Raw genomic sequence first — 24,917 nt, 5'->3', positions numbered from 1 at the left:
CACTCCAATAATAATAATAATAGTAATAATAAATATACTTTATTTATACTAAAGTGTCTCACTTGCTGTGTTATATTTCAGTTTGTCTTCATTCTCACGGTCATCTGTGTACTTGCTTAATGGACATCATATTTTCATATATTTTATTTATCATGCTAAAATGCAAAAAAAAAAAAAAAATAACATTTAATAATAACATTTAAGTATAAATGGGTTATAATGCATTTATCCGTCCATTATTAAAATAAATGAGAATAACGAATGAACACGAAATAACTTGACAAAAATTATATATAAAAAAGACAAAAAATAAAATTTCTATTTTTTTCACTTATATTAAAATAAGGATGCTACACCCCAGTGCAAGGCCGGCCCAGCCTATACGCAGACTAATCAGCTGCTCAGAGCCTCTGACCACTAGGGGGCCCCAATCTGGCAACCTCATTTTATACGTTGTTAATAGAGCATCGTGAATGATGTGGTGCTCATCCCCGTTTATCTATACAAACATCCATTTTCTTGTCATTACAATCTGGCAATCTTGGGAGTGACGTTGAACCTGCTTTACAATGATTGGTGCTCAAACTTGGTTGGAAAATAGATCCACAAATATGTCAAAGACAATGTATCCTTCTGGAGCAGAGAAACGAAAGAAGAAAATTGGAGAAGAAAAGAAACAACCATATCAAGGTAATAGAGCATGTTTTTGATGTTGTTGTTGTGCAAGACGCTCCGACTTGAACGTTGTTGCCAGCTGAGCTTGTCAATATGTCATACTGGTAATTGCCATGAGCCCAGGGCGAAGGCCCCGAAAGGAAACAAGTAAAGTCGAGCAAGTTGTCACCTGTCGGCATACCTGTGAAATTACAGTTTCGGCGTAATTTGTACAAGTGAGCACTGATTTTTAAATGTGTACACCGCACGTTCAAAATCTGTACGTTTTTCGTGCATTACGTTTTTTTTCTCTGTTCGGATTTTGTCACTGTTTCGGCAACGAGACGATGCATTACTACGTTGGTTGAATGACGTGAGAAAAGTCAGAGACACTGAGAGAAGAGAGTGTTGTGACACTGTAGCAAACGCCATGCTAGGCTAGCTGTCTCCAATATTTCCTGACTGTAGCCGACAGGCTACAATCTACGCCTAGATATCACACGCTTATAGAACTACATGCGAAATGACTGACGGCGGCGTTAATAAACTGCCGCCATTTTGAAGCAGTAGAAAGGCTCTGTTGTAGTGAACCTTCCTAGCGAAATTTTTATCTAAAATACTCCTAAATCGGCAAAATCTTGCCTTGAATCTATCTTTTAATGATGAAACAGTTTTAAAACTTTAACATGTCAAAAGTAGACAGAAGGGAACTAATGCAAAAACGGTAGCAATTTTAACAACTTTAACAGTTGATTCACAACATTAAACGATTTCCAAACATAGCTAAGGTTACTATGTTTTTTGTTTTTTTATATTTTTTTAAATAAAAAAAAGAAAGGTAACACCAGTTACTTTGCCAAGTAACTAATTTCTCTTACAGTCAGGTAACTGAGTTACTAACTGAATTACTTTTTGGGAGAAGTAATTTGTAACTAATCAATTACTTTTTAAAGTAAGATTAACAACACTGGTCTTAAAGATGAAGTCTGCAGAATGAAAAGTGACGAAAGCGGAGATTTTATTCTGGCAATTTGTTGCCGAACACAATTTGCCTGCAACTATTGCTGATCACTTCTCAGAATTAGCATAAGAAATGTTCCCTGACTCAAAGATTGCATCGGTAAGTTAATTTTATCAATTGACCTTTTTAATTTATAATTGGACACTCTAACGAACTACCTTCAAGTCAAACTGAATTGCGAGCTGAAGTACCACCATCAAAAGACATGATAGAAATTGCCAAAAGTGCTACATACAATTATAACAAAAGTCATTGTCAAATTTTAGTAATCATGATGTAGCTGAAGATTTCGATTTTTCTTTGATTGCACCAGGTTATATGTTACAATATTACCAATAAATTCATATTATTTTAAGAATAAGTTTTATGTTTGTTTCATATTGCACGCTATGTACAACGTAAGATTAGTCACCAATTTGTAAGGGCGTACGTCACTATTTGTAAGATTGCCAACGGCCTCGGGTTGACAGGTATGTGTCGGCAACGGCAAATGTATGGCTTCCGCTGGTTGTAGTAAATTATTATTATATTATTATTATTGGCATAATAATATATGGAGAGCGTAGATATAGTCATTTCATTTATATTGGACATTATTATCAAGTAGTATGCCATGTATCAGCCTAAGGTGAATCTACTTAATTAGTTGGGGTGAGAAGTTTGAAATGCAGCAAAATCTGATTAATATACAAAATATGGACGTATGGGTTGGATTGCATGTATGGGTTTTTTTTCACTGTACACTGTGACCAAATTGTGGGCGAAAAATATGGGCCCCTTGGCATTATTTTGCTTAGGGCCCCCAAATGGCCTGGGCCGTCCCTGCCCCAGTGGAGAAACATTGCAACCATGTGGCCATAAATATCACTGACTCACAATTGGTACCTGAATCCCTCTGTACCGTTCTTGTTGACAGTAGAGAATGACTCGCCGAATGAGATTGTTCACTACTATAATTCACTCACAATGTTTTTATTATCGTTAAACACATCGTTATTTTGCCGTCAGAAATCATTCTTAAATGTTGTATTAGCTGTTTCACAAAATGAAACCACTGTTGAGATGTCATCGGCTTCATGGGCATGGAAGTCAGAGTTCTCCAAAAACGGTTGAAGTACGAAAACACTGTTCAATGGAAAAGCAATTTAAAGGGATCCACGGATAGAAAGACTTGTAGTCCTTAAAAGATAAACGTTATTAAGAGTTAAAATAATTTGATATTGAAACGCGCCTTGCTATTTCCGTTTTTATACAATTTGTAAAATTAGTTTAACTAGTAGGTCGCCATTGTTGTTGACGTTGCAGGGCGGTGACGTCACATGATTACGCTGCCGGGCTTCCAGAGTATGACTCATGTGACATAAACATGTCTTCTGTTTAACCCTTTCAATTTGAACCCGTGAGGAACATTAATAAGCATGACAGCACTGTGGATATTTCACAAAACGAGCAGCAAAAGCAAAATGAACAGAAAAGACGGGATGAGACGATATTCCAGTGCGGCCTATTTGGTAATTTATTTGGGTTAATAGGTAACACTTTATTTGACAGTGGCATTATAAGACCATCATAATTATGATACAATAATGGACATTACTGAATGCTTATGACAGATGTCATTCAGTGTCATCCGGCAAATTATGTCACTAAATCCCTTAGGGGTGCAAGATATCCATTTTTTGAAACCGATACCGATATCGATAACTTCCTGCTCCTCAAAGCCGTTACTGATATCGATAACCGATAATAAATATATAATTTTAAAAATGTATAACCTGAGTTTTTGAACACCTGGAGGTTTAAAAAAAAGCAAAAAAAACTAGTGGTGGATTCAACATAGATTTGCCTTTAATCTCATCAGATTTTGATAATGACATGAACAAAACAGTGCAGTTCACTTCTGCACTGCCCGACAGCCAGCTAAGAATGAATGCACTTCCATAAACCACAAGGCTTGGTTTTTCCTTGTTATTATGGGAAGACACTCGTCTTAATATTGTGAAAGTACAACAGAAAAATACACATATTCAATACTCAATATACAACAAACTGCACCATAAACTTATATACACAACTATTATATGTATAACATAGCACACTAGCTTGAGCTACTAAAGCATTGGCTGGCTTCTATAACAAAACTTATGAAGTTCTGTACATATGACCCTTCACCACAGAAGTAAACATATATTGCACATCCATATGTTATAGTAAACATAAAATACTTACATATATTTCCGAGGTGGAAACGTAACAGAAAGCATTCACAACTGTCAATGCTCCCGCTTGACACCGCAACGTGTAAGTGATTGAACCAAACTACTGTAACAAAAAAAAAGATGCAGTGAATTATTCTGACCAGCAGGTGAGAGCAATGGCCCGCAAATGGTCAACTGATTTCCCATACTAGAAAAAGTAAAGCCAGAACAGTACATATTATCGGTCCTATTATAAATGTTATTGGATTTATCAGGATGACGTCATAATTCCTATTATCGGATCGATAATTATCGGACCAATAATTATCGTGCACCAGTAAAATCCCTTTATGTCCAGCTCAGATCTCTTACATCCATTCAAAAATGAGAATCATTAATGCTCATGACAGTGTCATGTCATAATTATGATTGTCTTATGACAGTGTTATGGCGCCACTGTCAAATAAAGTGTTGATACTAGGGCTGTCAAACGATTAAAATTTTTAATCGAGTTATTTACAGCTTAAAAATTAATTAATCGTAATTAATCGCAATTCAAACCATCTATAAAATATGCCATATTTTTCTCTAAATTATTGTTGGAATGGAAAGATAAGACACATTCATTCATTCATTCATTCATTTTCCATGCCGCTTATTCCTCACGAGGGTCGCGGAGGTGCTGGAGCCTATCCCAGTTAACTTCGGGCAGTAGGCAGGGGACACCCTGAATTGGTTGCCAGCCAATCGCAGGGCACAAGGAGACACACAACCATTCACGCACACACTCACACCTATGGACAATTTAGAGTGTTCAATCAGCCTACCATGCATGTTTTTGGGATGTGGGAGGAAACCGGAGTTCCCGGAGGAAACCCACGCAGGCACGGGGAGAACATGCAAACTCCACACAGGAAGGCCGAAGCCCGGGATTGAACCCTTGATCTCAGAACTGTGAGGCAGACGTGCTAACCACTCAGCCACCGTGCCGCGATAAGACACATGATGGATATATACTGTACATTCAACATACGGTACATAAGTACTGTATTTGTTTATTATAACAATAAATCAACAAGATGGCATTAACATTATTAACATTCTGTTAAAGTGATCCATGGATAGAAAGACTTGTAGTTCTTAAAAGATAAATGTTAGTACAAGTTAGTTTTATATTTTACAAGTACAAGTTTTATATTAAAACCCCTCTAAATGTTTTCGTTTTAATAAAATTTGTAAAATTTTCAATCAAAAAATAAACTAGTAGCCATTGTTGATGTCAATAATTACACAATGCTCATGGGTGCTGAAGCCCATGAAATCAGTCGCACCCAAGCGCCAGCAGAGGGTGACAAAACTCCAAGAAAAACACAAGTAACAAGTGGGCATTGTACTGTGCTGTCATTTTAATCTGTTTGAGCGGGGCATGTGCGTTAATTGCATCAAATATTTTAACGTGATTAATTAAAAAAATTAATTACCGCCCGTCAACACGATAATTTGGACAGCCCTAGTTAATACCATATACCAAATACCATAACTAGAAATTAATGAAACAACTGGAACAGTAACTGAAGAAATAATTATCATAGAACATTAATTTAGATTGTTATTTACATTTGTAGCACTGCAACGCATGCTAGGAGGCCTGTTGGACGACGGCAAAGGTTGATTGTCTCCCTCAAGGGAGCAGTGATGGCCAAATGAAACTTCTTAAAGCAATGAAGCTTTGCAGCCAATTAGTTCAAAGATTCATGGTGGTTCATTTGATCTTATGACAGTTGTATGATGCCGCTGTCAAATAAAGTGTTCACAGTTAATACAGTATCTTTAGGGTAAATATCCCATAATACAGTGAGGACAGCTGCAGCTAATAGTCCAGTGCGGCTTATCTATGAACAAACCCTGTTTTTGTGTCAAATTTGATGGGTGGCGGCTTATGGTCAGTTGCTCAAGGGGTCAATATATTGCGCCCCCCATTTGACATTCAAGTGTAGTATTAGTGTTGCCTGCACATATTTTGCGATGGGCAACAAAAACAATCATAACAATAGTTTGCAATAAAATGAATAAATATTTATAGGCTTCATTTGGGATTAAAAAAAAATATATAGTGATAAATTTAAAAAAAAATTAAGAATAAACTAAGAAAAAAAATGCAAACTTTTAAAAAAGCCATGAGTAGGGTATAGTAAAAGAAAAATATATATATAACCTCGAAAACTAAATCAAAACAAGTTGTAAAAAAAAAAAAATCCAATGGTTCGAGTGTATTTTGCGTTGGCAATTTTATCTATTTATTTTCTTTTTTATAAATCTATGTGACATCACATAGTTTAACTCTTTGGTTGCCATTGACGGCAATAGCGTCCAATCTATTTGAACTGAGATCGAATGATTGTTTCCTGTCCCTTCTAGTTGAAAAGGATTGGACGTTTGTTGCCGTCAATAAGTCTTTTCAATATCAATTTCCCTCTTTTACTAACTACCTCAACACAAACAGTGACCTGGGCTAGCAGTGAATGAGTTAACCATAACCTTTCAATTAGAAAAAAACAAACAAAAAAACAACAACCACCATCTCAACTTGCCGTCACTCGAGTAAGAGATCAAGTTAGTTTCAGTTTTTCAGAACTGGCGGTGACAAGAATATAAAATCCTGAAATTTGAATCCACACCTACTTTACAAATATTTTATGTGAGAAAGATAATTCAAAAGCCGAGGGTTGGTCTGTGTTGGAAAGGGCTGAATTGACAACTTCAAACATAATAACGACAGGTGAAAAAATATCGTCTTGAAGAGTCCAACTTTATTTACAAAAATCCCGAGAGCCAAACAGTCGAGAAAGGGAGGAGGTCTAACACGTTTTTATTGCGATCATTAGCAGCTAATGGTTAGCTAACGGCATGCGATGACGATGCATCATCAGTGTAACGATGTGTTGAGTCTTCTCAGCTAAATTAACTTGGCCGGCGGTGTTTACTTCCTGCGGCGGGCGGCAGCTCCCTTCTTGCTGCTGTTGAACACACACAAAACAAACCCATGTTAATTTATTTGCATTTTAGCATTTGAGTTTTCCTTTTGCCTGTGTTGCCTCTAGGTTCCAAGTTAGCCAATAGAGGGCATGTACGCTCTTCGCCACAGTCTTCAGCCTATAGAATGTCACGGCGCAGTTGTTATTGTTTATGGTTGGAATTCTTTTAAACAAAATGTTCTAGTTAAATGTTTTAGATTAGTGGTTCGTGACCCACATATTCACCTATTCACATACTGTATATGATACAATTAGAAAATTAAAAAAAAAACAACCTTGGAAAATGATGGTTTATACTTGCCTATTCAAGATTTTTGTGTGTTAAAAATAAACAATTTATATTCACGGTTAAGGAGATGCTCATTGAATGCAAATTGAATTCTGGGAATCAACCAGAGGTAAAAAAAAAATTTTGGTTGATCCCCGCATATTCAAGAATGTGGGTTTCTGAAAATAAATTAAAAAAAAAAAAAAAAAAAAAAAAAAACAGATCAAATCAAAATTAAGAAAAAAAAAAAAAAAAAAAAAACTTTTTATGGTCACAGAATATATTTTTTCAATTTTGTCAAACATATCAAATCTTATTTTTGAGAACCGGCATTTGGTGAATAAATTAGCGGATTATCCCTGATTATTCTATGCTTTGGGTATTGAATTTTTTTTTTTTAATGCAATTATTGTATTTTTTTCTATTGACTCATTCCCTGAATAGCAGTAGACATTTAAAATACAAAGTTTATGAGGAAATTGGAGAACAGAAATACATCCACTCTAGAATTTTAAATTAAAAGATTAATATTATAATTGTGAGTGCCATCTAGTAGATTATTGGTGATTAAAAAAAAAACAACAACAACACTTGTAATTGAAAAGCTATCATTTTAGTCAATTTTCGGGGTAAAAAAATATTTTGTAGTGTTGCTGTAGTTCAGCATGCTAACATGTTACTTACAATTTGCTGAGTTCCTCCACTCTCTTGCGCAGGGTAGTGACCTTTAAAGGGTGTATAGAGAACATTCAGCATTCCATATTTTACATTGTGTGTGTGTGTGTGAGTGCGCTTCTTTTAACACCGTGATACTGACCTCGTACTTCTGCTTCTTCAGCCTCTCCGTATGGTCGAACTTCTCAGACTCCAGCTGACACATCCAATCATACAGCTCGTTGATTTTGTCCCTGTAAGACATTTGCTGCGTGACCATGAAGACATAAACATAATTGACATTAAACTGGAAAAAAAGGAAAAATTGAGATGTTCATATTTACAAGAAATGCTCAAAGCGTATCTAATCATTCAAATAAAGACAATGTACCATAGACTGACAGGGTGATATCCAAATATAGCATACATATATTGTAGATCATCGTCAAAAACGTACAATATACCCAAATATATTTGATGTTGTAAACAATGCACACACAGCAGCTGGAATAATGAAAGATGAACAAAAACAATGATAAGCAGACACAGCAATATTTTGCCAGTCTTGAATCTTGGGGGGAGGGGATATCTACAAAATATTTTAATATCAGGTGAATATGTGGTTAGTACCCCACCTACTTAGCCCTTAGTTAGCTGGGAGGGGCTCCAGCATCACTGCGACCCTTTTGAGAATAAGTGGCGCAGAATATGAATGAATGAAGAAATACTCGATTCATTTGAAAATGAAATGAATTGACTATTGAAATAATTACCATTTGTAGTCCTAATCAATATCACAAAGATCGTGGAACACGACACAATGAGACAGTATTGCAATTTTTGACAGTATTAATATTAGGGGTGTGACAAAATATTTAAATGGTGATACTTTGTATCACAAAAGGTTATTGATATGCTCCTGCCAACAATCGAGATATCGTTTTAAAAAGGTGTCAATGTCTAAAAAATAAATAAATAAAAAGGAACCAGCAAGTTGCTACCAAAATATTCCACCATAATAGTGTCTCAGTTAACTCTTAGGCTGCATTGACGGTGCACGATGCCGAATCCATTTAGACTGGGAACGTTCGTTCATTCGAAACCAGAGCATTCACAGTCATTCTGTTCGATTTTCAGGGCATTTACAGGTCATTTTCTGTTGAATTTGAATCACTGCCTATTGATTTGGGTGATTCTCATGTCACGTCCTGTTCTGTAACTCAAAATAAACAGGAAGTGACCCGTAAAATACCCAAAAATCAACAGGAAGTAACTGAAAATCAACAGGTAAATGACCTTAAATAGCCCAAAATTACCTCATTGCCTGGCATTGTCTGCCACTGACGGCCATAGACGTTCAATCCGTTTGAAGTTCAAACGGATTGGACGTCTACTAGTTATAAAGTCATTCCAATTAACAGCAGAAGCTTGTTTTTCTTTTTATGAGTTGTTTGTAGAATATTCTATAATGATTTCCTGACCAATGTATCGATAATCGGTGTATCGTCTTATCGTCAGATCATCGTTATCGTGAGCTTTGTATCGCAAATCATATTGTATCGTGAGGTACCAAGAGGTTCCCACTCCTAATTAATATTACGATATGGCGTCCACAGATATATTGAGGAAAATGTGCAAGATGCTGCAATACTCATTAAAGTAATTAGAAAAGTTGTATCCGATGAAGTGATACCACATCACAGAAGCTAAATTGATAAAGCGTGCTATTAATATTTTCTCTAAAATTATACAAATTGTACTCCAGTATTCTGTGCTTATGTGGTCAGTTATATGGTGTAGTGTACGTTCTTGTACCGGAGCTTGTCCTCATTGAGATGGTCAATGTTAAGTTGCTTGCGTCTGGCGGCCAAAATCTTCTTCTTCTTCTCTCTCTCTGTTTCTTTCTTTCCTCCTCGCTTCTGGTCAGCCTGGCAGAGTGAAAGGTCACATAAGTGTCAGCGCGCACAACCACATTCCTGTCAACATGTTGAAAAATGTTAACATATTGGTCTTTGATTGCCATATAGCACCAGTGAAATCCATATGTAGTACACGACATTTTCTCATTCAACCTAGAACAGGAAGATCTTATCAGGGTTTAGCTCTTTCATGCCACATTAATTCAAATACAAATACAAAGTGTGGTTGAGATTGAGAATGACAAGAGGATTTGTCTGTTGTTACCCTCTGGAGATGGCTGCTGTAGTTGGAGCCCATGCTGGATAGAGCAGACTTTTTCTTGGCTTCCTCCTCTGCCTTCTTCTTGGCGTCTGATTCCTCCTTGATGCGACGCTCCTCCTGCACGCACAAGACCATCAATCATTGTCTTGAGATTTTGGCAAGGGCAGGTAAAGGGTGGCTCAGAGGGGGGTACGCACCTCACGCCTGGCCTGGCGTTCCTTGTCCTTCTCGGCACGAACCCGTTGCTGCTCAGCCCTCTCGGCACGACGCTTCTCCTGCGCGTACACGACCGCGACGAATGTCGTTTAACGCAAAGACTTTTCTTCACTTTAATCATGAGAAATTCATGATAGACATGAAATAAATCATCAAGTTTGATGGGTTTAACACAAAATCAAGGGCGTAGGTTTGCATGGGGACGGTAGGGACAAAACACTACCAACTTTTCAGGATGCTCAAAATGTCCTCACCAACTTTTAAGCAACCTTATTTGCATTACATAATGACTTCAGTTATATAAGTCACGCACACTCTTACTTTACAGAATTACGTTACATGTCGACATGCCGCCTCCTGCGCCTGCTTCGAAAAGGATAGATATTAGAAGGGTTTTTTTGGGGGGCCAGCAGCCGCTGTAAGTGGTGTAATGTGAAAGCCTGAGTGGGAAACTGTGTGAAGTGTCCTCCTGTATGTGTATTATGTTTAAATGTTAATTAAACTGAGAAATATATAATGAACACTGCTCAGCTGTAAGAAATGTACTGAACCAAGGTTTTTCTCTTCTTCCCAAGTTTCATTTTTATTTTGCTTATGTAGTCTTAAAGCAGCCCAAAGGAGCTTTCATTTTTTGTTGAGTTTGGATGTACTTGTGTACAAAAGCCGTAGTGTAGAGGGAATGCTCCATTTTAATTTATTTTTTTTGTCAGACAATTTTGAGTGGTATTAAGACAAATGTTTATTTTTTTGCATTCCTGGATAGTTAAGAGATGATTAACAATTTTGTATTTCTTTGTATGTTAATCCACACATTTGTGTTCAAGTATTGTAATTTAAATTTGCTAATAAAATCCAGACATTTATTCTGGAAGTTTTCAAAATGTTTCTTTAGTAGTTTTTGAAAACAAAGGTTTAAAGTGAACGGTGTATCACCTGAACCTACATATGCACTGCAAAAACCCATCTCCTTAAAACTGAGAAAAAAAAAAAGAAAAAAAAAACTTAAATTCCCTTGTTTTCAGTGTAAATCTACTAGAAATAAGTGAAATGATCTGCCAGTGCTTCAAGTAAATTTGACTCAGATTTCTGGAAATTAGAAAAATAGCTAGCTGAAAATACCTTAACAGACTTATTTTAAGCAAAAAGCTTCCATATTTAATCTTTAAAAAACTTGTTCGTCAGAAATGTTCTTAACTCAAGAATACATATTGTTCAAAACATTTGAAAGCATTTTTTTCTTGATTTAGGTGAAAAATGACCGACTTTCAAATTTTTGGGCTTAATAAAAACAAATGGTATTATTTACTAAAAGTAAGTGGAAGAATAATTTAATCTGTTAACGAGCCTTTAAAACCCAAAACAAGATGGAGAAAATTATTTGACTAGATTTAAGAAAAGATATCAGATTAAGATGTTATACTGTAAAATTGCAATGTGAAAGTGAGTATAAGTCAATACAGGTTTATTTTGCATTAATCATTTAGCCTATCAATTAATTAGGTTCTTATTGGTGAGAAATGTAGCCCTGACAGCCGTTCACCGAGTCTGTTTGGTCTTATTAATGTCCCGTCCCCAGCAAAAAGTGTACATGCAGGTTGTGCTGTTCTACCGTTTCTACCAATATTAAGACAAAACCTACGCCCTTGCACAAAATAAATGAAAACACTCTTATTGAATATTTCATTAAGGACATTATCAAATGATATAATATAACAAAAAGATGAATATTAAAGATGATTATTGTTATTTTTGTCATTATTATTGGGAAAATTATAGTATTCAATATCGAAATATTTAGGATTTATTATTTATTCATTTGATTGGAATGTTATTTCTCCTTAAATTTATTTTCTTCACAGTATTTTTTCAATTAATTATGAATGACTGATTTCAGTTTTCATTACTATAATGCAACAATAATTCAGTAATGTAATTGTTAGTTTGTAGCAGTACAGACAATACAATTTCATAGAAATATTTATCACTTTATATATATATTCCATATTACATATAATACTAAATCTGAAATGTAAATTTATATTGAATAATAATCTGATAATAATAATAATAATAAGATTTTATAAATAAGTATAATGCAGTAATAATAAAACAAAACTACAACAATGAGAAGATTAAATTACTTACATTATTTAACAGCACAATAAAGTACAACTTGTTAATTTAAAAAAAAATTGAATATTTTACTGACCATCTAAGTATGCAAAGCAAAATGTTAATATAAACATAATACAAATACAATTTTAATAAAATTCGATAAAGTATTTAGTATCTGGAAAATTGATAAATGAATATTTATAAATACAAAATTACAATTGAATTAAAAAAAAATTACAATTAGATTAACTTTAAATCAAATTTAAATTAAATCTAAATAACATTTAAATTAAACTAAAATTAAAATTCAAATGTCCCGTGTCAATATGCATCATTCCTTAAAGTTTTTGCCTATGAAAATACTGTTGAGGATGTTTGACAAGATTGGCCTTCATACTCACAATCCTCTCCTTGAGGGCAATGAGCTCCTCCTCCTCCTTCTTCCTGCACTCGAAGTGGGCGTCAATCAGGCCCTGGAGCTCCACCAGGTCTTTGTTCTGACGCTTCTTCTGGATGTCCTGAACACAGTGACACCACCGACAGTATTTTGTCACGTTTATGCTTCACATATACTTCTGCTAAGAGCCAAAACATCCATTTGTAAAATGTTTTACTTGTCCGACTTCCAACAAGTATTGCTATTTCCTCTTGATACCCTGATTACTCTGTTAAGTACCATGTCAAACAGAGTTCATCTCAACTCTCTGTCATTCAATGCAATTATTCCTCATTACTCTTGCCTACTCTTGGAATTCACATTAGAACTGCTTCAGACCATGCCATGGAAAAAACGTAAGAATATACCGGTAAATGCCCATTTTTGGCGCTTAACCAATTCATCACAGAGTTTGAGAGGAGCGGCACCATATGTCATTCATTCATTCATTCAATTATTCATTCATGCTTTCATTCATACCACTTTTCCTCGTGAGGATTGCGGGATAGCTGGAGCATATCCCAGGTCATGGACAGGAATCGTGGTACATGCTGAACCTGTTACTAGCCAATCGGGTGCAACTACTGTGTAGCAACAACCTTAAACAGTATATTACAATCACACATTAGGAGATTTCACTCCACTTGGTCTTCATGTTTTTGGGATGTGGGAAGAAACTGGAGTACCCGGAGAAACGTGAACAATCAAATACTAGCAATAATATTGATTTTGTTATAAGAAAGTAATTATTCAAGTTTTCTGAAGTAAAGATAATTAGATGTATTTTTTATACTGGTCATCCTCATTACAACCACTACCCTTATACTCAATTTAGAATCCTAACTTCAAATTTTCAGGACCATCCACTTACATCAAAGTCCACTTTCTCACCATCTGGGATCTTGGGAGCAGTGGGTCTAGAAAGGACAGAGACCCTTTGCTTTAATTCTTACTCTTTTGGAACAAATTGAAGTTAAGGTTCCTCAAACAAGTGACTTACTTGAATTTTGGCTTCTCCTCTGCAGGAAGCGAATCAAGATGGCGGCGGCGGTTGTGAGGGGGAGGGGACAAGTACATTTAATGGTGTTAGAAGCCAAACGTATTAAGTCTCTCAAGCATTAAAATGAGTAATTGGTGATTTGTGAGTTTTAAAGAACAAAAAGATCAAAACATATTAAAAGACAATTACAGTGAACCCGCGTTATACATGAATATTCGTGTGTGAATATGAGCCTTAAAATTGGCTTTTAAGCTAATCTAAAATGGATACTAATTGCTGCTAGCCTGTCTAATGCTTTTCTCATAGTTTTGGTATTTCATGTTACGTTGATAAAAGACTGTTTTACTTGTCGTTTAATATGTCAATTATTATTTTTGGTTTTTGATTAATCAATAAATCCGATGAACAATCATTTAATTCCCCACCCTGATCACTGATTGTTCACAACAGGTTAGCAATTTTGTTTTGTTATTTTATATTGTTTTATATAGTAAATATAATAATAAAAATAATGGTAAATTGTTAATTTTGTTTTCAAAGTTAATTGGCAAATATCTGGTTTTGTTGAAACACAAAAAGTCATGTAAGACTACAGTAAACCCAAAGTATATTTTAGTGACTGACTCAAATTGTGATAATTTAAAGGATTCTAAATGATTAATCAATTATCAAGGTGTATATTCATTTGATAATTGATCATCTGTCAAGTAATGGATCTGTTGTTGTACCTCCAGTCTAGGCAGTTAGATAATCCAGCGATGTTTATATAGCAAGGGTTCACTGTGTTATTAATAAACTTCTTCCTCTGCTAAAAAAAAAGGTGTAATGTCTGTCTCGTTGGCTTGACCACGAACTTGTCCTCTTCTCTTTCCACAAGACAGGCAAGGTCACATGATCACAAGAGTCCTCTCCAATTGGCCTTCCGCTTCATGCCATGCAGCTGACAGGCGGGCGGTGGGGAGTTGTTAATATTTCATATTCTTTCACCCTTTTTCTCATTATACACTTTTTAAAGGATTTTGAACCTGATTGTGTGAAGCTCCAAAGTTGAAACATAAAGAGTTTTATTTGGAAAAGAACATACCTTCCTCTTCAAAGGCCTCTGCATGCAGCACGCGCCGGGAACAAAAGCAGAATAGAAAATAAAAGGGTTAGCATTCGCGCTTGGGGAAGGGCAAAGGTTCCACAAGCAAACACTAGTTCAGTGCTAATAGCTAAAAAGCTATAAGCTGGCGTCCATTTTGTGCCGATGATTGACCTCCAATCATCTTTGCGTCCACCAGGGCTGTTAGCGTAATAAGCGCTACCGCCACAGCTAATATGGTTGGGTTAGCTTATTAGCTCATCAAAGGCAAAACAAATCTCAGGTTCGATTGTTTTGTTCGCTTACATGTTGTGCTAAACAGCTGCCTATTTCCTATAAGAAAGACAACAGCTTTAATTCTGATGATAATGATTATAATTTGTCATTACATTATCAAAGGGGAAAATTGGATGAGGAAAATCATCAAATCATTTAAACAGCTTGATGATGATTGTCGTCAACAGATTGCCCCGCCAAAAGAAGCATTTTTAATTCTTGTTAATTTCACTATGAAATTCTCAAAAGTACAAAAAACATCTGTTACTCAACAAATTAAGATAATCTTTGCATTTTTTTTTGGCTGGTAGGCATTATCAGATATCTGGGAGGGAATGGCAAAAGTTTTTAAACTGATGACATAAAAAAAAAAGAAAAAAAAAAAAAAGAAAAACAAATTTACCTCCCATGATATTTATATTGACCGGAAATCCAAAGAACACAAAACGGCGACAATTGTAGGAAAACAACTCCAATTCCGATAATGATTGTCACCATCATATCAGCACAAGAATAGAATCAGCTTTGACTATTAAAAATTTTTTAATTTTTTTTAAAGATTTTCACCAGTAGATGACAAAGACGCTTGAATTCCCCAAAAGGAACAAAGCTCAAATCCTAAAGTTTTTTGTTTTTTTTTTAAAAATATGAAATTAGGGAAAAAAACAAAAACAAAAACACTGCTTTAACTCAAAATATTATTACAACAGAACAAAAAGAGGTTTCATTTTGATTATACTAACACTGATCGTCAACAAAATTCAATTCTGATGATTATATTGTTCTGATCATCAAAAGAAAAAACCTGTTGTTTAACGATGACGTCAAACGCTATAAAATATAATGAGGGGGTGCCCAAATATCACAAATATGGCTTTCACGAATGGCGAAAGGAAAACAGCTATCACGGCAGCGCCCTGACCAGTAAAAAACGGGCGTCAAACGACAATAGGCCAAAATCCCTTTCGTGTTATGTGTTATGAATACATTTTCATATTTTGCAAATGTTATCTGAAGATGCTAATCATCATCATCATTATGATTCTGTTTATAGGATGTTTTTTTCCCCCCTGTCACTTAATATGCATTTTTCTTAGACACTGATGTAAATGACTTCCTCCCATCGTGATTCTTATACAGATGGTTGCACAAAGCTGTAATGACAAAATTTCAGTCGCTACCATTGTTTAGGATTTTTCCCATTCAGTGGAAAAATGATTGAATATTAAATTTGTGTCATGATTTTCTTTACCATCAAGCCCAAAATTTCCAATCCTTAAAAATTCTTTGAAAATCAAACATGTCTGTTTCAGCACCGCAGACTCTTATACACATAGAATAACAAGATGCCATAAAACCAAGAGCTGAATCAGGAAAAAAAAAACATCACATCTTTACCATTATTGATCAAATAAAATGAAAATTACTCATATATACGCATACGTTTAATAAGTAGTTCCAACAGCAACCAAATTTTTTTTTGCTGTTGATCAGTCAAACCCCAACAAGGAAACAAAATATCAAAACATTAATTGAATGGAAAGATGAATGCTAAAATTAGTTGTGAGTCTTCGACTTTGCACAGAGGTGAAAGGAAGGTAAGTTAGCATTAACATTTGCATGACTGGAGCATACATTGGAGTGTGGGAAAGGATGATAGAATACCCTCGCCCCTTTCCCTGTCCATGCCACATACCTTCGGGCTCTTCCTCTGCTTCTGCTTCAGGTTCGGGTTCTATCTCGGGTTCTGCTTCTGGTTCTACCTCAGGTTCTGCTTCTGGTTCTACATCAGGTTCTGCTTCTACTTCTGCTTCTGTGGCCACCGCTACATCCTCTACTAACTGTTCTGCTACATCTACACCACGTGCGGTTAATGAAGGCAAAGAAAAGGCAGTTATGTGCAGGAGTTCTCAAACTGGAGAAACATTTTTTCTGAAATCTTTTCTCAGACCAAAACCAATTAATTTTCGCGCTAAGAACAAAAATGAACAGCCCATGCTGGGCAGCACCTACTGAATTCTGATTTTCTATGATGAGTCCTTTAAAATATATTGCAAATAAAGGTAAATAAATAAAAACACCGAAATAAACGAATATTCCTAAAAGATTAGATGCTAATTTATTTTGTAAAATGCAAATCCAAAAAAACAACAAAAACTAAAAATACAATATTTTATATTTCCTTCATATTTAAAAGTACAGAAGTCTGCGTCTTTACAAAAAATATTTTATCGGGTTAAAAGTCATCATATTTATGTGATACTTTGTCACAATCTTATCATAAGAGCTAAAAATATCGAGTTATTTTCTTCGATCTAAATTTGAGGTATAAGTGCAGTTTAGAGCCCCACCACTAGATAGCGCCAGCAAATTTCACAACATTCTACCACCATTGGTTCAGATTGGTTTTCCTGCAGTGGATGGGTTATTTCAGTTAGTAGCGCTAATACATCAGGAAGATATTTTTATCCAACCACCAATGAAGAACAAAGATGGACAAAATATTAGGAAATGTTGAAATTTGTGTTCAGGTTTTCATTATTTCTAGGTTAAGTGGTGTGCAAATACCAGAAACATGTTTTATACATGTTGCATTTTTTTGTGTGGAAAAAATATGAGGTTTTGTTTTGCAGATCTCAAATCAATGATCTGCCAACCCCAATGGTGTCTGGGGACCCCAGTTTGAGAACCACTTGCGGTTACACAACAAGTTTAGGGTACAGACAGGAAGTGTCCGTTATGAGGGTCAGTCAAAGGTAAGAGGTGCAAACGGCCTTCACATGCGACTGTTGGTCAAGTGGCATTAATTTGTAGGACAAAGCCACCAAAGGTTATTTACGTTAGTATGGGTTAATGTGAGGATCTTACCATCGTATTCTTCACGGCGGTCCGAGAAAGAAAAGGAGCAGAAGGATATTTACAAAAAAGATCCCACGTGCACCCATGGTACACTGGCTGGATCCATGCGGGCTGTCATGCTGAAGCACCGATGGTGGTGGCTATGATGCTATGAGCGACCATAGCCGCCGCCATGGGGCAAGCCTCTCCTGACGACTCAAGCCAGAGCGCCAACAAAAAAAACGCACGAAGACAAAGGACTGAGGACCGTGATGACCATGAGGACGGACCATTGTGATGACGATGATGATGGTGATGATGATAAAGATGGTGGTGGTGATAGGTGGAAGAAAATGGTGGTGATAGGTGGAAGAAACCATATGATGATTGATACTACTTACCCTCCGCCTGATCGCTGTGGACACAAGAAAACACAAGATCAGAACAGACGCAAAACAGACGATAAAAAAAAAACAGAGGCAGCGTCAAGGCAATAAAATGAGACACAATAGGAGCAAAAAAAGGACACAAAGCGATACAAAAGGAGAAAAAGGGGACAACAAAAAATGAGACAAAAAAATGACACAATACAACAGGGGACAAAAAATAAAACACAAAGTAGGACACAAAAACAGGTGACAAGATAAATATGAATACAAATAAAGAATTAAAAATGTACACAAAGGAGAAAATAAAAAGAATAGGACACAAAACAGGAAAGAGGGATGGATGGCAAGGGACAATTCAGAACAAGACAAACAGAAACAGAAGACGAGAATAGCAGAGGAGGCCGGAGGACAAATATGACATGAGAGTAGAAGATAACACGAGTTAGGACCAGAACATTTAAGACACAAAAAAAAAAGAGATAAATGAAATTTGATCCCCAAAAAAAATTACAGAAAGGAGGGCACAAAAGTCAGTAAATGATAAAGGAGGAAACAAAAAACAGAATTACGACAAAATGTTAAGAAACGAAAAAACTGATAAAAATAAAACATAAAACGTATAAACCAAAAGAATAATAATAAGGAATAAAAGTTTTGTTGCGCTAGTGGACTTACAATTCTTCAGTGTCAGACATGTTGAAAGTGGACGTCACAACCTGCAAGTCAAACACAGTATTGATATATTTCAACATTTCTCAATTTAAAACATTTATTTTACCAAACAGGCTCCAGGTTGCCACCTATTTATTCTGGTTGTAATTTCACTGTCGACAAATACATGGCACACTTATTTGAGACTGTGTAAATCTGAGCTGCATTGCAGCTCACCCTAATTTTTGTTGAAAGTTAATGAATGTCACAATTCTTTTTTGAGCAGAAAAACATACTTCATATTTTCAGTGTTGTCTAGCCACCGTTTTGTGGTCGACACCTAGAACTCAGCTGTAAAAGGACTGTCAGCCTGGAATCTGCAATGGAGGCAAGTGATTGGGGGGCTAATGGGGGGTGAAGGTCAGTTACTATGTCGATGTAACAAAGAGCTTCCTTTTTTATAACATTGTTCACTAAAGTCATCTTGCTTTCGTTTGAAGTTCCTGAGCCACGAACTAACTTTATTTAAAGCTCAACTCCAAAATAACATTAACAAGTGCTCCTGCCACACACATGCACACCCTTGACCCTCAAACCAAAAAGGAGTATAAAAATGTGCATGTGCTCCACTGGAGTCAGATTTCAGAAGTTTCCAGTGTGCAAAAATTGTGAACGGTGTAAAATTAGACACAAGACGCGAAACTCATGAAGGTTGCAGGGGTGCTGGAGCATTTCCCAGTTAACTACGAGCAGTAAGTAGGGTGTACCCTGAAATGCTTGCTGGACAATCAATGTGCATAGTCAAATCTGATCTGATCATATCTGATTTATATTGATGAAGGATGAGTTGTACAATAGTTTTAACGCAATATAAATATAAATATCTGCTCATATCACTTCATATTGTGGCTGTGTTTAATCTACTCCGGATACGGTTTGTCCACGGTGGGTATGGTATGGTAGTGGTCAGCACAATTTTTTCCCCCTGACAGTTCAAAGAGTCCTGAAATTACATTTACTATATTGCATACTTAGTAAAAATGATTTTTTAAATAAACTTGTTCCTATCTGTTTTTACTGTGTTACTTCTGTGGCTCCACGTGAAACAGCCAATAATGGGAGGGCTGCCTTTGATCACAACCACTGTCTTATAAGCAGTCCTGTTGTTGGATTTTCCTCAAATTCAATTTCAGGAGCACTGGATATCTCATTTCCCTACCATATTTCACTTTATTTTTTCATCTGATATTTCATCCAAGTGCATTTTGATTGAATTAAACATACAGTATGTTGCACTTTTGTCTTTTGCAAAGGGCGTACGGACGCAGAGCAATTTTTACTTTTCGTCTAGCCATTTTGGCTAGGTTCCTACCTCAAGACAATGTGTGTCATGAATAAAGACGCTGTATTGTTTTCATTACATTTTATATACCTTTGAATAACTTCTAAAACCTATGGGATTGTCATTTTTGATAGCAGATATATACTGAACTTATTACTTTTAGTAACATCATCTGACCCACCAGATGTCATTAGCAGCGTACTATTTTAACTCAAAACCAAGATCAGTGTCCAAAACATATTTCGAAGGCTTTGATTCTGTCTAGGTCTCTGGCTGGTTGGCGGGGCAGACTCAGGATTTTTCTGTCAAGACGCACTTAAACTTCATTTATGCTCAACTCCTATAAATAAATACGATGCCAGAGGGCCAGAGAAAGCGTACTTAGAATACATAGATTCTAATTTTATTGTATCATATTATGCATCTGCATGATCATACACATTGCGGTGATGATTATCATGCTGTGATAAAAATTTAACTTGTAAAAATACATTAAATAGAAAAAGATATCATACAGAAGAATGATGATTAAAATTTTGGCGACACTTTATCCAATTAAGTGCACACATTAGTCCGAAAAGAACAGAATGGAATGACATAGCATGGCATAACAAAGATGTTACATTTGAGCGATAGAGTGAAGAGTTGATCCAATGAGAAGAGAAGCTTAGGTGCACATTATTCCGATTATCGCGTTCCTTCGTCTATTTCCGAGTCGCAGCTGTGCAGTGCCCAGCCCGACTCAGGTTTCCCAGGATCCCATGCTTGGATCCATTTCCTTCCTTGGAGTAGGTCCCGTCATTGCACCTGGTGTCACCTTATGCGGCCGCCTGCTGGCTTCCTTCAATCATGCCCCAACCCGATTGCTCACTGCTTACTAGGCCTTTCAGAATAAACCTCAGAAGGTAAAGGGTCCTCGTGTCCTTCCTCTCAAACGCTGACGATTCCCAGTGGGAATTTGTTGACGTGAGCTCATCCCGTCTGGGGAATCTTGGCCTTCTATCTGGGTGCTAAAGTGTTGATCCCGCCACCATGTGGCGGTGTGCCATGCCCATTGGCAGCTTCACATTTAGATGCTATCCACCCACCGGAACGTCAAACCCAGAAAAACAACACTGTCAGAATCATCTGCTGTTGATCCCTCAAGAAACAAACAAACACTTTGACTGTGCCAGTAATCATCAGAAGTTGTACTAGAACCATGTAATTGACTGACACCTTACAAACTATTCAAAGGACAACACAACAACACAGGAAGTTTAGGCCATTACTGTAGAAGTAGATCAACAGCAGAAGAAGAACAAGACAAAACTGGAAGTTCTACTAAATCCTCTAAAAGACCAGTAGTTGGACATAATGATACTTATTACAGTCCAATATATAATACAGCATAACAGAAAAAACTGACACCGACCTCCAAACTAAAAGGGTCAGCAGTTGTTGTTGTCTTTTTTCTAAACTGAGGGGTACCATACTACCTGGATAGTGACTAATGCACAATGCTAATTTTACATACGCATCTGAAAATTGTTCAAATTATGATTAATTATTATGTCAATAATTCATCAGTGATTTATGTAAGGGAATCAGGAAGGGAACATAAATGTCAATTTAGCGTTTAATTTTCATAAAACCTATGAAAGTATTTACAATGTCCCATCACTTTTGCACTATTTTTAGAATGGGCCTGTGGACTACTCATATGGTCCTTGGGAGCTTTCATGTTGGTGACTGCCTGCTCTAAATGGACCAAATGGAGACTCATATAACATACCCATAAAATTCAAATAGAACCACATAACGGACCTTGGACATCTATCCGTCTTTACAATGCATAAAACAACGTTGTAAACATATTGATGTCTACCAAAAATAATCTAAGGAATGCCACAACATCAAAAGAGTTCTCAATGAAAACCTATTAACCTCATTGACAAATATCCAGTTGAATACTTAAAAAATGGGTCATATTTGAGAGATTAGAATTTACTTTGACCAGAAAGAGAACAAACTAATCAGATAGAGACAATAGAACAATAGCAGTGTTTCCCAACCTTTTTAGAGCCAGAGCACAATTTCACATGAGAGAAACTCTCATGGCACTTTTGATATTGTACCTTCTGTCACGTGAATTGTTCAGCCTGTCAGTGTATGTCATGGATGAATAGTTGATAAATTATTCAGAGCAATTACATCATTTTTGGACTAATGAAGTCATAGTAATTGATGACCCTTGATGGCACACTGGTTGGGAATCACTGGACAATGGGATGACAGGACTATAGGACCAGGAGTACGATTGGTATTTGGGCCTCCTTACCTGAGATAAGAAGAAGAAAAGAAAGAAGTGTGAAGCGTGGAGGTCCCCGCTGGCCCAGACCGGCTGTCAGGATCTGCAAACTTGCCGCGCTGATTATGTTCTTCTGTTATAGTGACACTTGATACACAACACGGCCTCATTGGCCCAAGAGCCAGGAAAGAGGCGGTGCCCCAGTGGCGGTGGGGTTGGGTAGGCGTCTTGGGGGCACCACCCTTGCTACACCTCCTTCCTCCTCCTGGTCCTCAATAAGGAGATACCAGCACTCAGACAAGTAGGAGGAGACGCTGGCTCAAGTTTGGACAGGAACCTGTGCGCCCCCAAGTCTTAGGGTTATTCTCGGAGCATGGCATGAGGCAAGCACATTTCAGAACGACCGAAAACAAGTGGAAGAATGAGCAGAAGAGGAAGGAGAAGATTCTATGTTGAACAGCCACTCTCTCAAAGTCTCCCCAGTATTTTGGGTGTTCCTCATCTGACGTTCTCTGGTCAAAGTTGTCCTCTCGCTGTTCTGCTGCCAAGATCATCTTCCTTACGTCCTCCTTTTATCACCTTCAAAATTTCTTTCCTCAGTTCTAACGAGCAGTGTAGGGCATTACTCTTCTGAAAAAAAGTCATAATGTTAGTTTTACAAGCTCGTTACATGCGTTACATTACTAATACAGGGCGAGAACCTCCGCTGTCACGATGGAATTCCATCACTTGGAGAAAATAAATAAATAAATAAATAAATAAATAAATAAATAAATAAATAAATAAATATCTATCTATCTATCTATCTATCTATCTATCTATCTATCTATCTATCTATACAGTGGGGAGAACAAGTATTTGATACACTGACAATGGGAAAACCCATTGGCAGTGTATCAAATATATATATATATATATATATATATATATATATATACATACACTACAAACAAACAATATACCCGGAAAACACAAACAAGACTGAAAAAGCAGTTTCTGCTCTTGCACTCCTCTTTAAAAGAAACTGCTCTATTTTAAGCCAAAACAACTATTGTGTTTGATAGAATAATATGTCTATATGCTGCCATACCAGATTCATGGCGCATTAAGCCCCCGAACTGTGTTTTAGTTTGTCCGTTTTACCCTGGAAACCCCCGTTTATAGACGTCGCGCAACTGCTTTTGTTTCAACCCAGCCATAAAACGAAGATAATTAATTATATTTATTATTCAAAATGTCTGTCATTTTTAGCTTAGAATCATTAATTGATGTCTAATATTTCGTTTAAAAAAAGAAAAACTTAACTTAAAAATTATTCATTCGCATATTTTAAATTTTTAAACAAATTACGTCACAATGAAAAAAATAGTGTCTGTAAAAAAATCCTGGATATCTACCTCATAACTATCGCTTAATTGTATTTTTTTTGTTACTGTCGCATTTTCTCTGATATGTTAGATGATAAATAATTGATCCAAACAAAGAAAATTGAAAAAAAAAAAAAAAAAACGTGTAAAAGGGTAAATATATTAAAAAGAACATCTCGACCACTCCTCGATGTCTGCGATTTCTGCGATTTCTGCATCACGACCCTTGTTATATTACCATGTTTCACACATAAAATCCCTCAAAAATCCAGCTGTGGCCATTCACAGCTGTTGATACTCATTGATACATGCTACATGGACTTTTTGGATCGAAACAAGGTAAGTACGCGATAATATCTCGTTAAAGTCATGGCGTCTGTAATTCTGCTCTTGTGTGCTCTCACCTCCAGATAGGGTTTTGCTGTTTAAACTTCTTTTTTTTTTTTTTCTTAAATGCTTTCCTGTTTAATGAATTTCCTTCCCCCAGAAAATTAAGATTTTAAGCTTTCCATTGATGTGTCACATATGCATATCGGACAATTTTGAAATTTGGCCAAATTGGGGGTCTCAGAGTGGAACTTCAAGTCACCTGAATGTTTTCCCGCCATATATATATTTTTTCGAAGGCTGAGCCACTCTCCGAAGGAAACCCATTGCAGCCGCTTGTATCCGCGATCTTGTTCTTTCGGTCATTACCCAAAGTTCATGGCCATAGGTGAGGGTAGTAACGTAGATTGACCGGTAAATCGAGAGCTTTGCCTTCCGGCTCAGCTCCCTCTTCACCTCGACAGACTGGTTAAGCACCTGCAACACTGCTGACGCTGCCCCAATTCGCCTGTCAATCTCATGTTCCGACCTACCCTCACTCGTGAACAAGATCCCGAGATACTTAAACTCCTCCA

General features: G+C 36.4%; 1 protein-coding gene across 4 annotated transcripts; it reads right to left on the bottom strand.

The window, feature by feature from the left end:
* Positions 1 to 6,643: 6,643 nt before the first annotated feature.
* tnnt3a (troponin T type 3a (skeletal, fast)) lies at positions 6,644 to 23,286 on the bottom strand. 4 transcript variants are annotated; one of them, XM_057837758.1, is made up of 13 exons: positions 22,679 to 23,286; positions 19,041 to 19,081; positions 18,378 to 18,391; positions 14,863 to 14,880; positions 13,779 to 13,797; positions 13,650 to 13,695; positions 12,744 to 12,860; positions 10,209 to 10,286; positions 10,015 to 10,128; positions 9,646 to 9,758; positions 7,994 to 8,084; positions 7,861 to 7,901; positions 6,644 to 6,890 (listed from the first exon to the last, which is right to left on the bottom strand). In XM_057837758.1, the coding sequence occupies exons 2-13, from the start codon at positions 19,058 to 19,060 to the stop codon at positions 6,854 to 6,856; spliced, it is 708 nt and encodes a 235-aa protein (XP_057693741.1). In that variant the 5' UTR covers positions 19,061 to 19,081; positions 22,679 to 23,286; the 3' UTR covers positions 6,644 to 6,853. The 4 variants fall into 4 exon arrangements, with proteins under 4 accessions (XP_057693741.1, XP_057693739.1, XP_057693740.1 ...); XM_057837756.1 differs by lacking the exon at positions 22,679 to 23,286 and adding an exon at positions 16,835 to 16,993 and having other exon boundaries at positions 19,041 to 19,075; XM_057837757.1 differs by lacking the exons at positions 14,863 to 14,880; positions 22,679 to 23,286 and adding an exon at positions 16,835 to 16,993 and having other exon boundaries at positions 19,041 to 19,075.
* Between the last annotated feature and the right edge of the window lie 1,631 nt (positions 23,287 to 24,917).

This window comes from Corythoichthys intestinalis, chromosome 5, assembly GCF_030265065.1.
Source record: "Corythoichthys intestinalis isolate RoL2023-P3 chromosome 5, ASM3026506v1, whole genome shotgun sequence".
Lineage (NCBI taxonomy): Eukaryota > Metazoa > Chordata > Actinopteri > Syngnathiformes > Syngnathidae > Corythoichthys > Corythoichthys intestinalis.
This window is presented reverse-complemented; position numbering and strand designations above follow the sequence as displayed.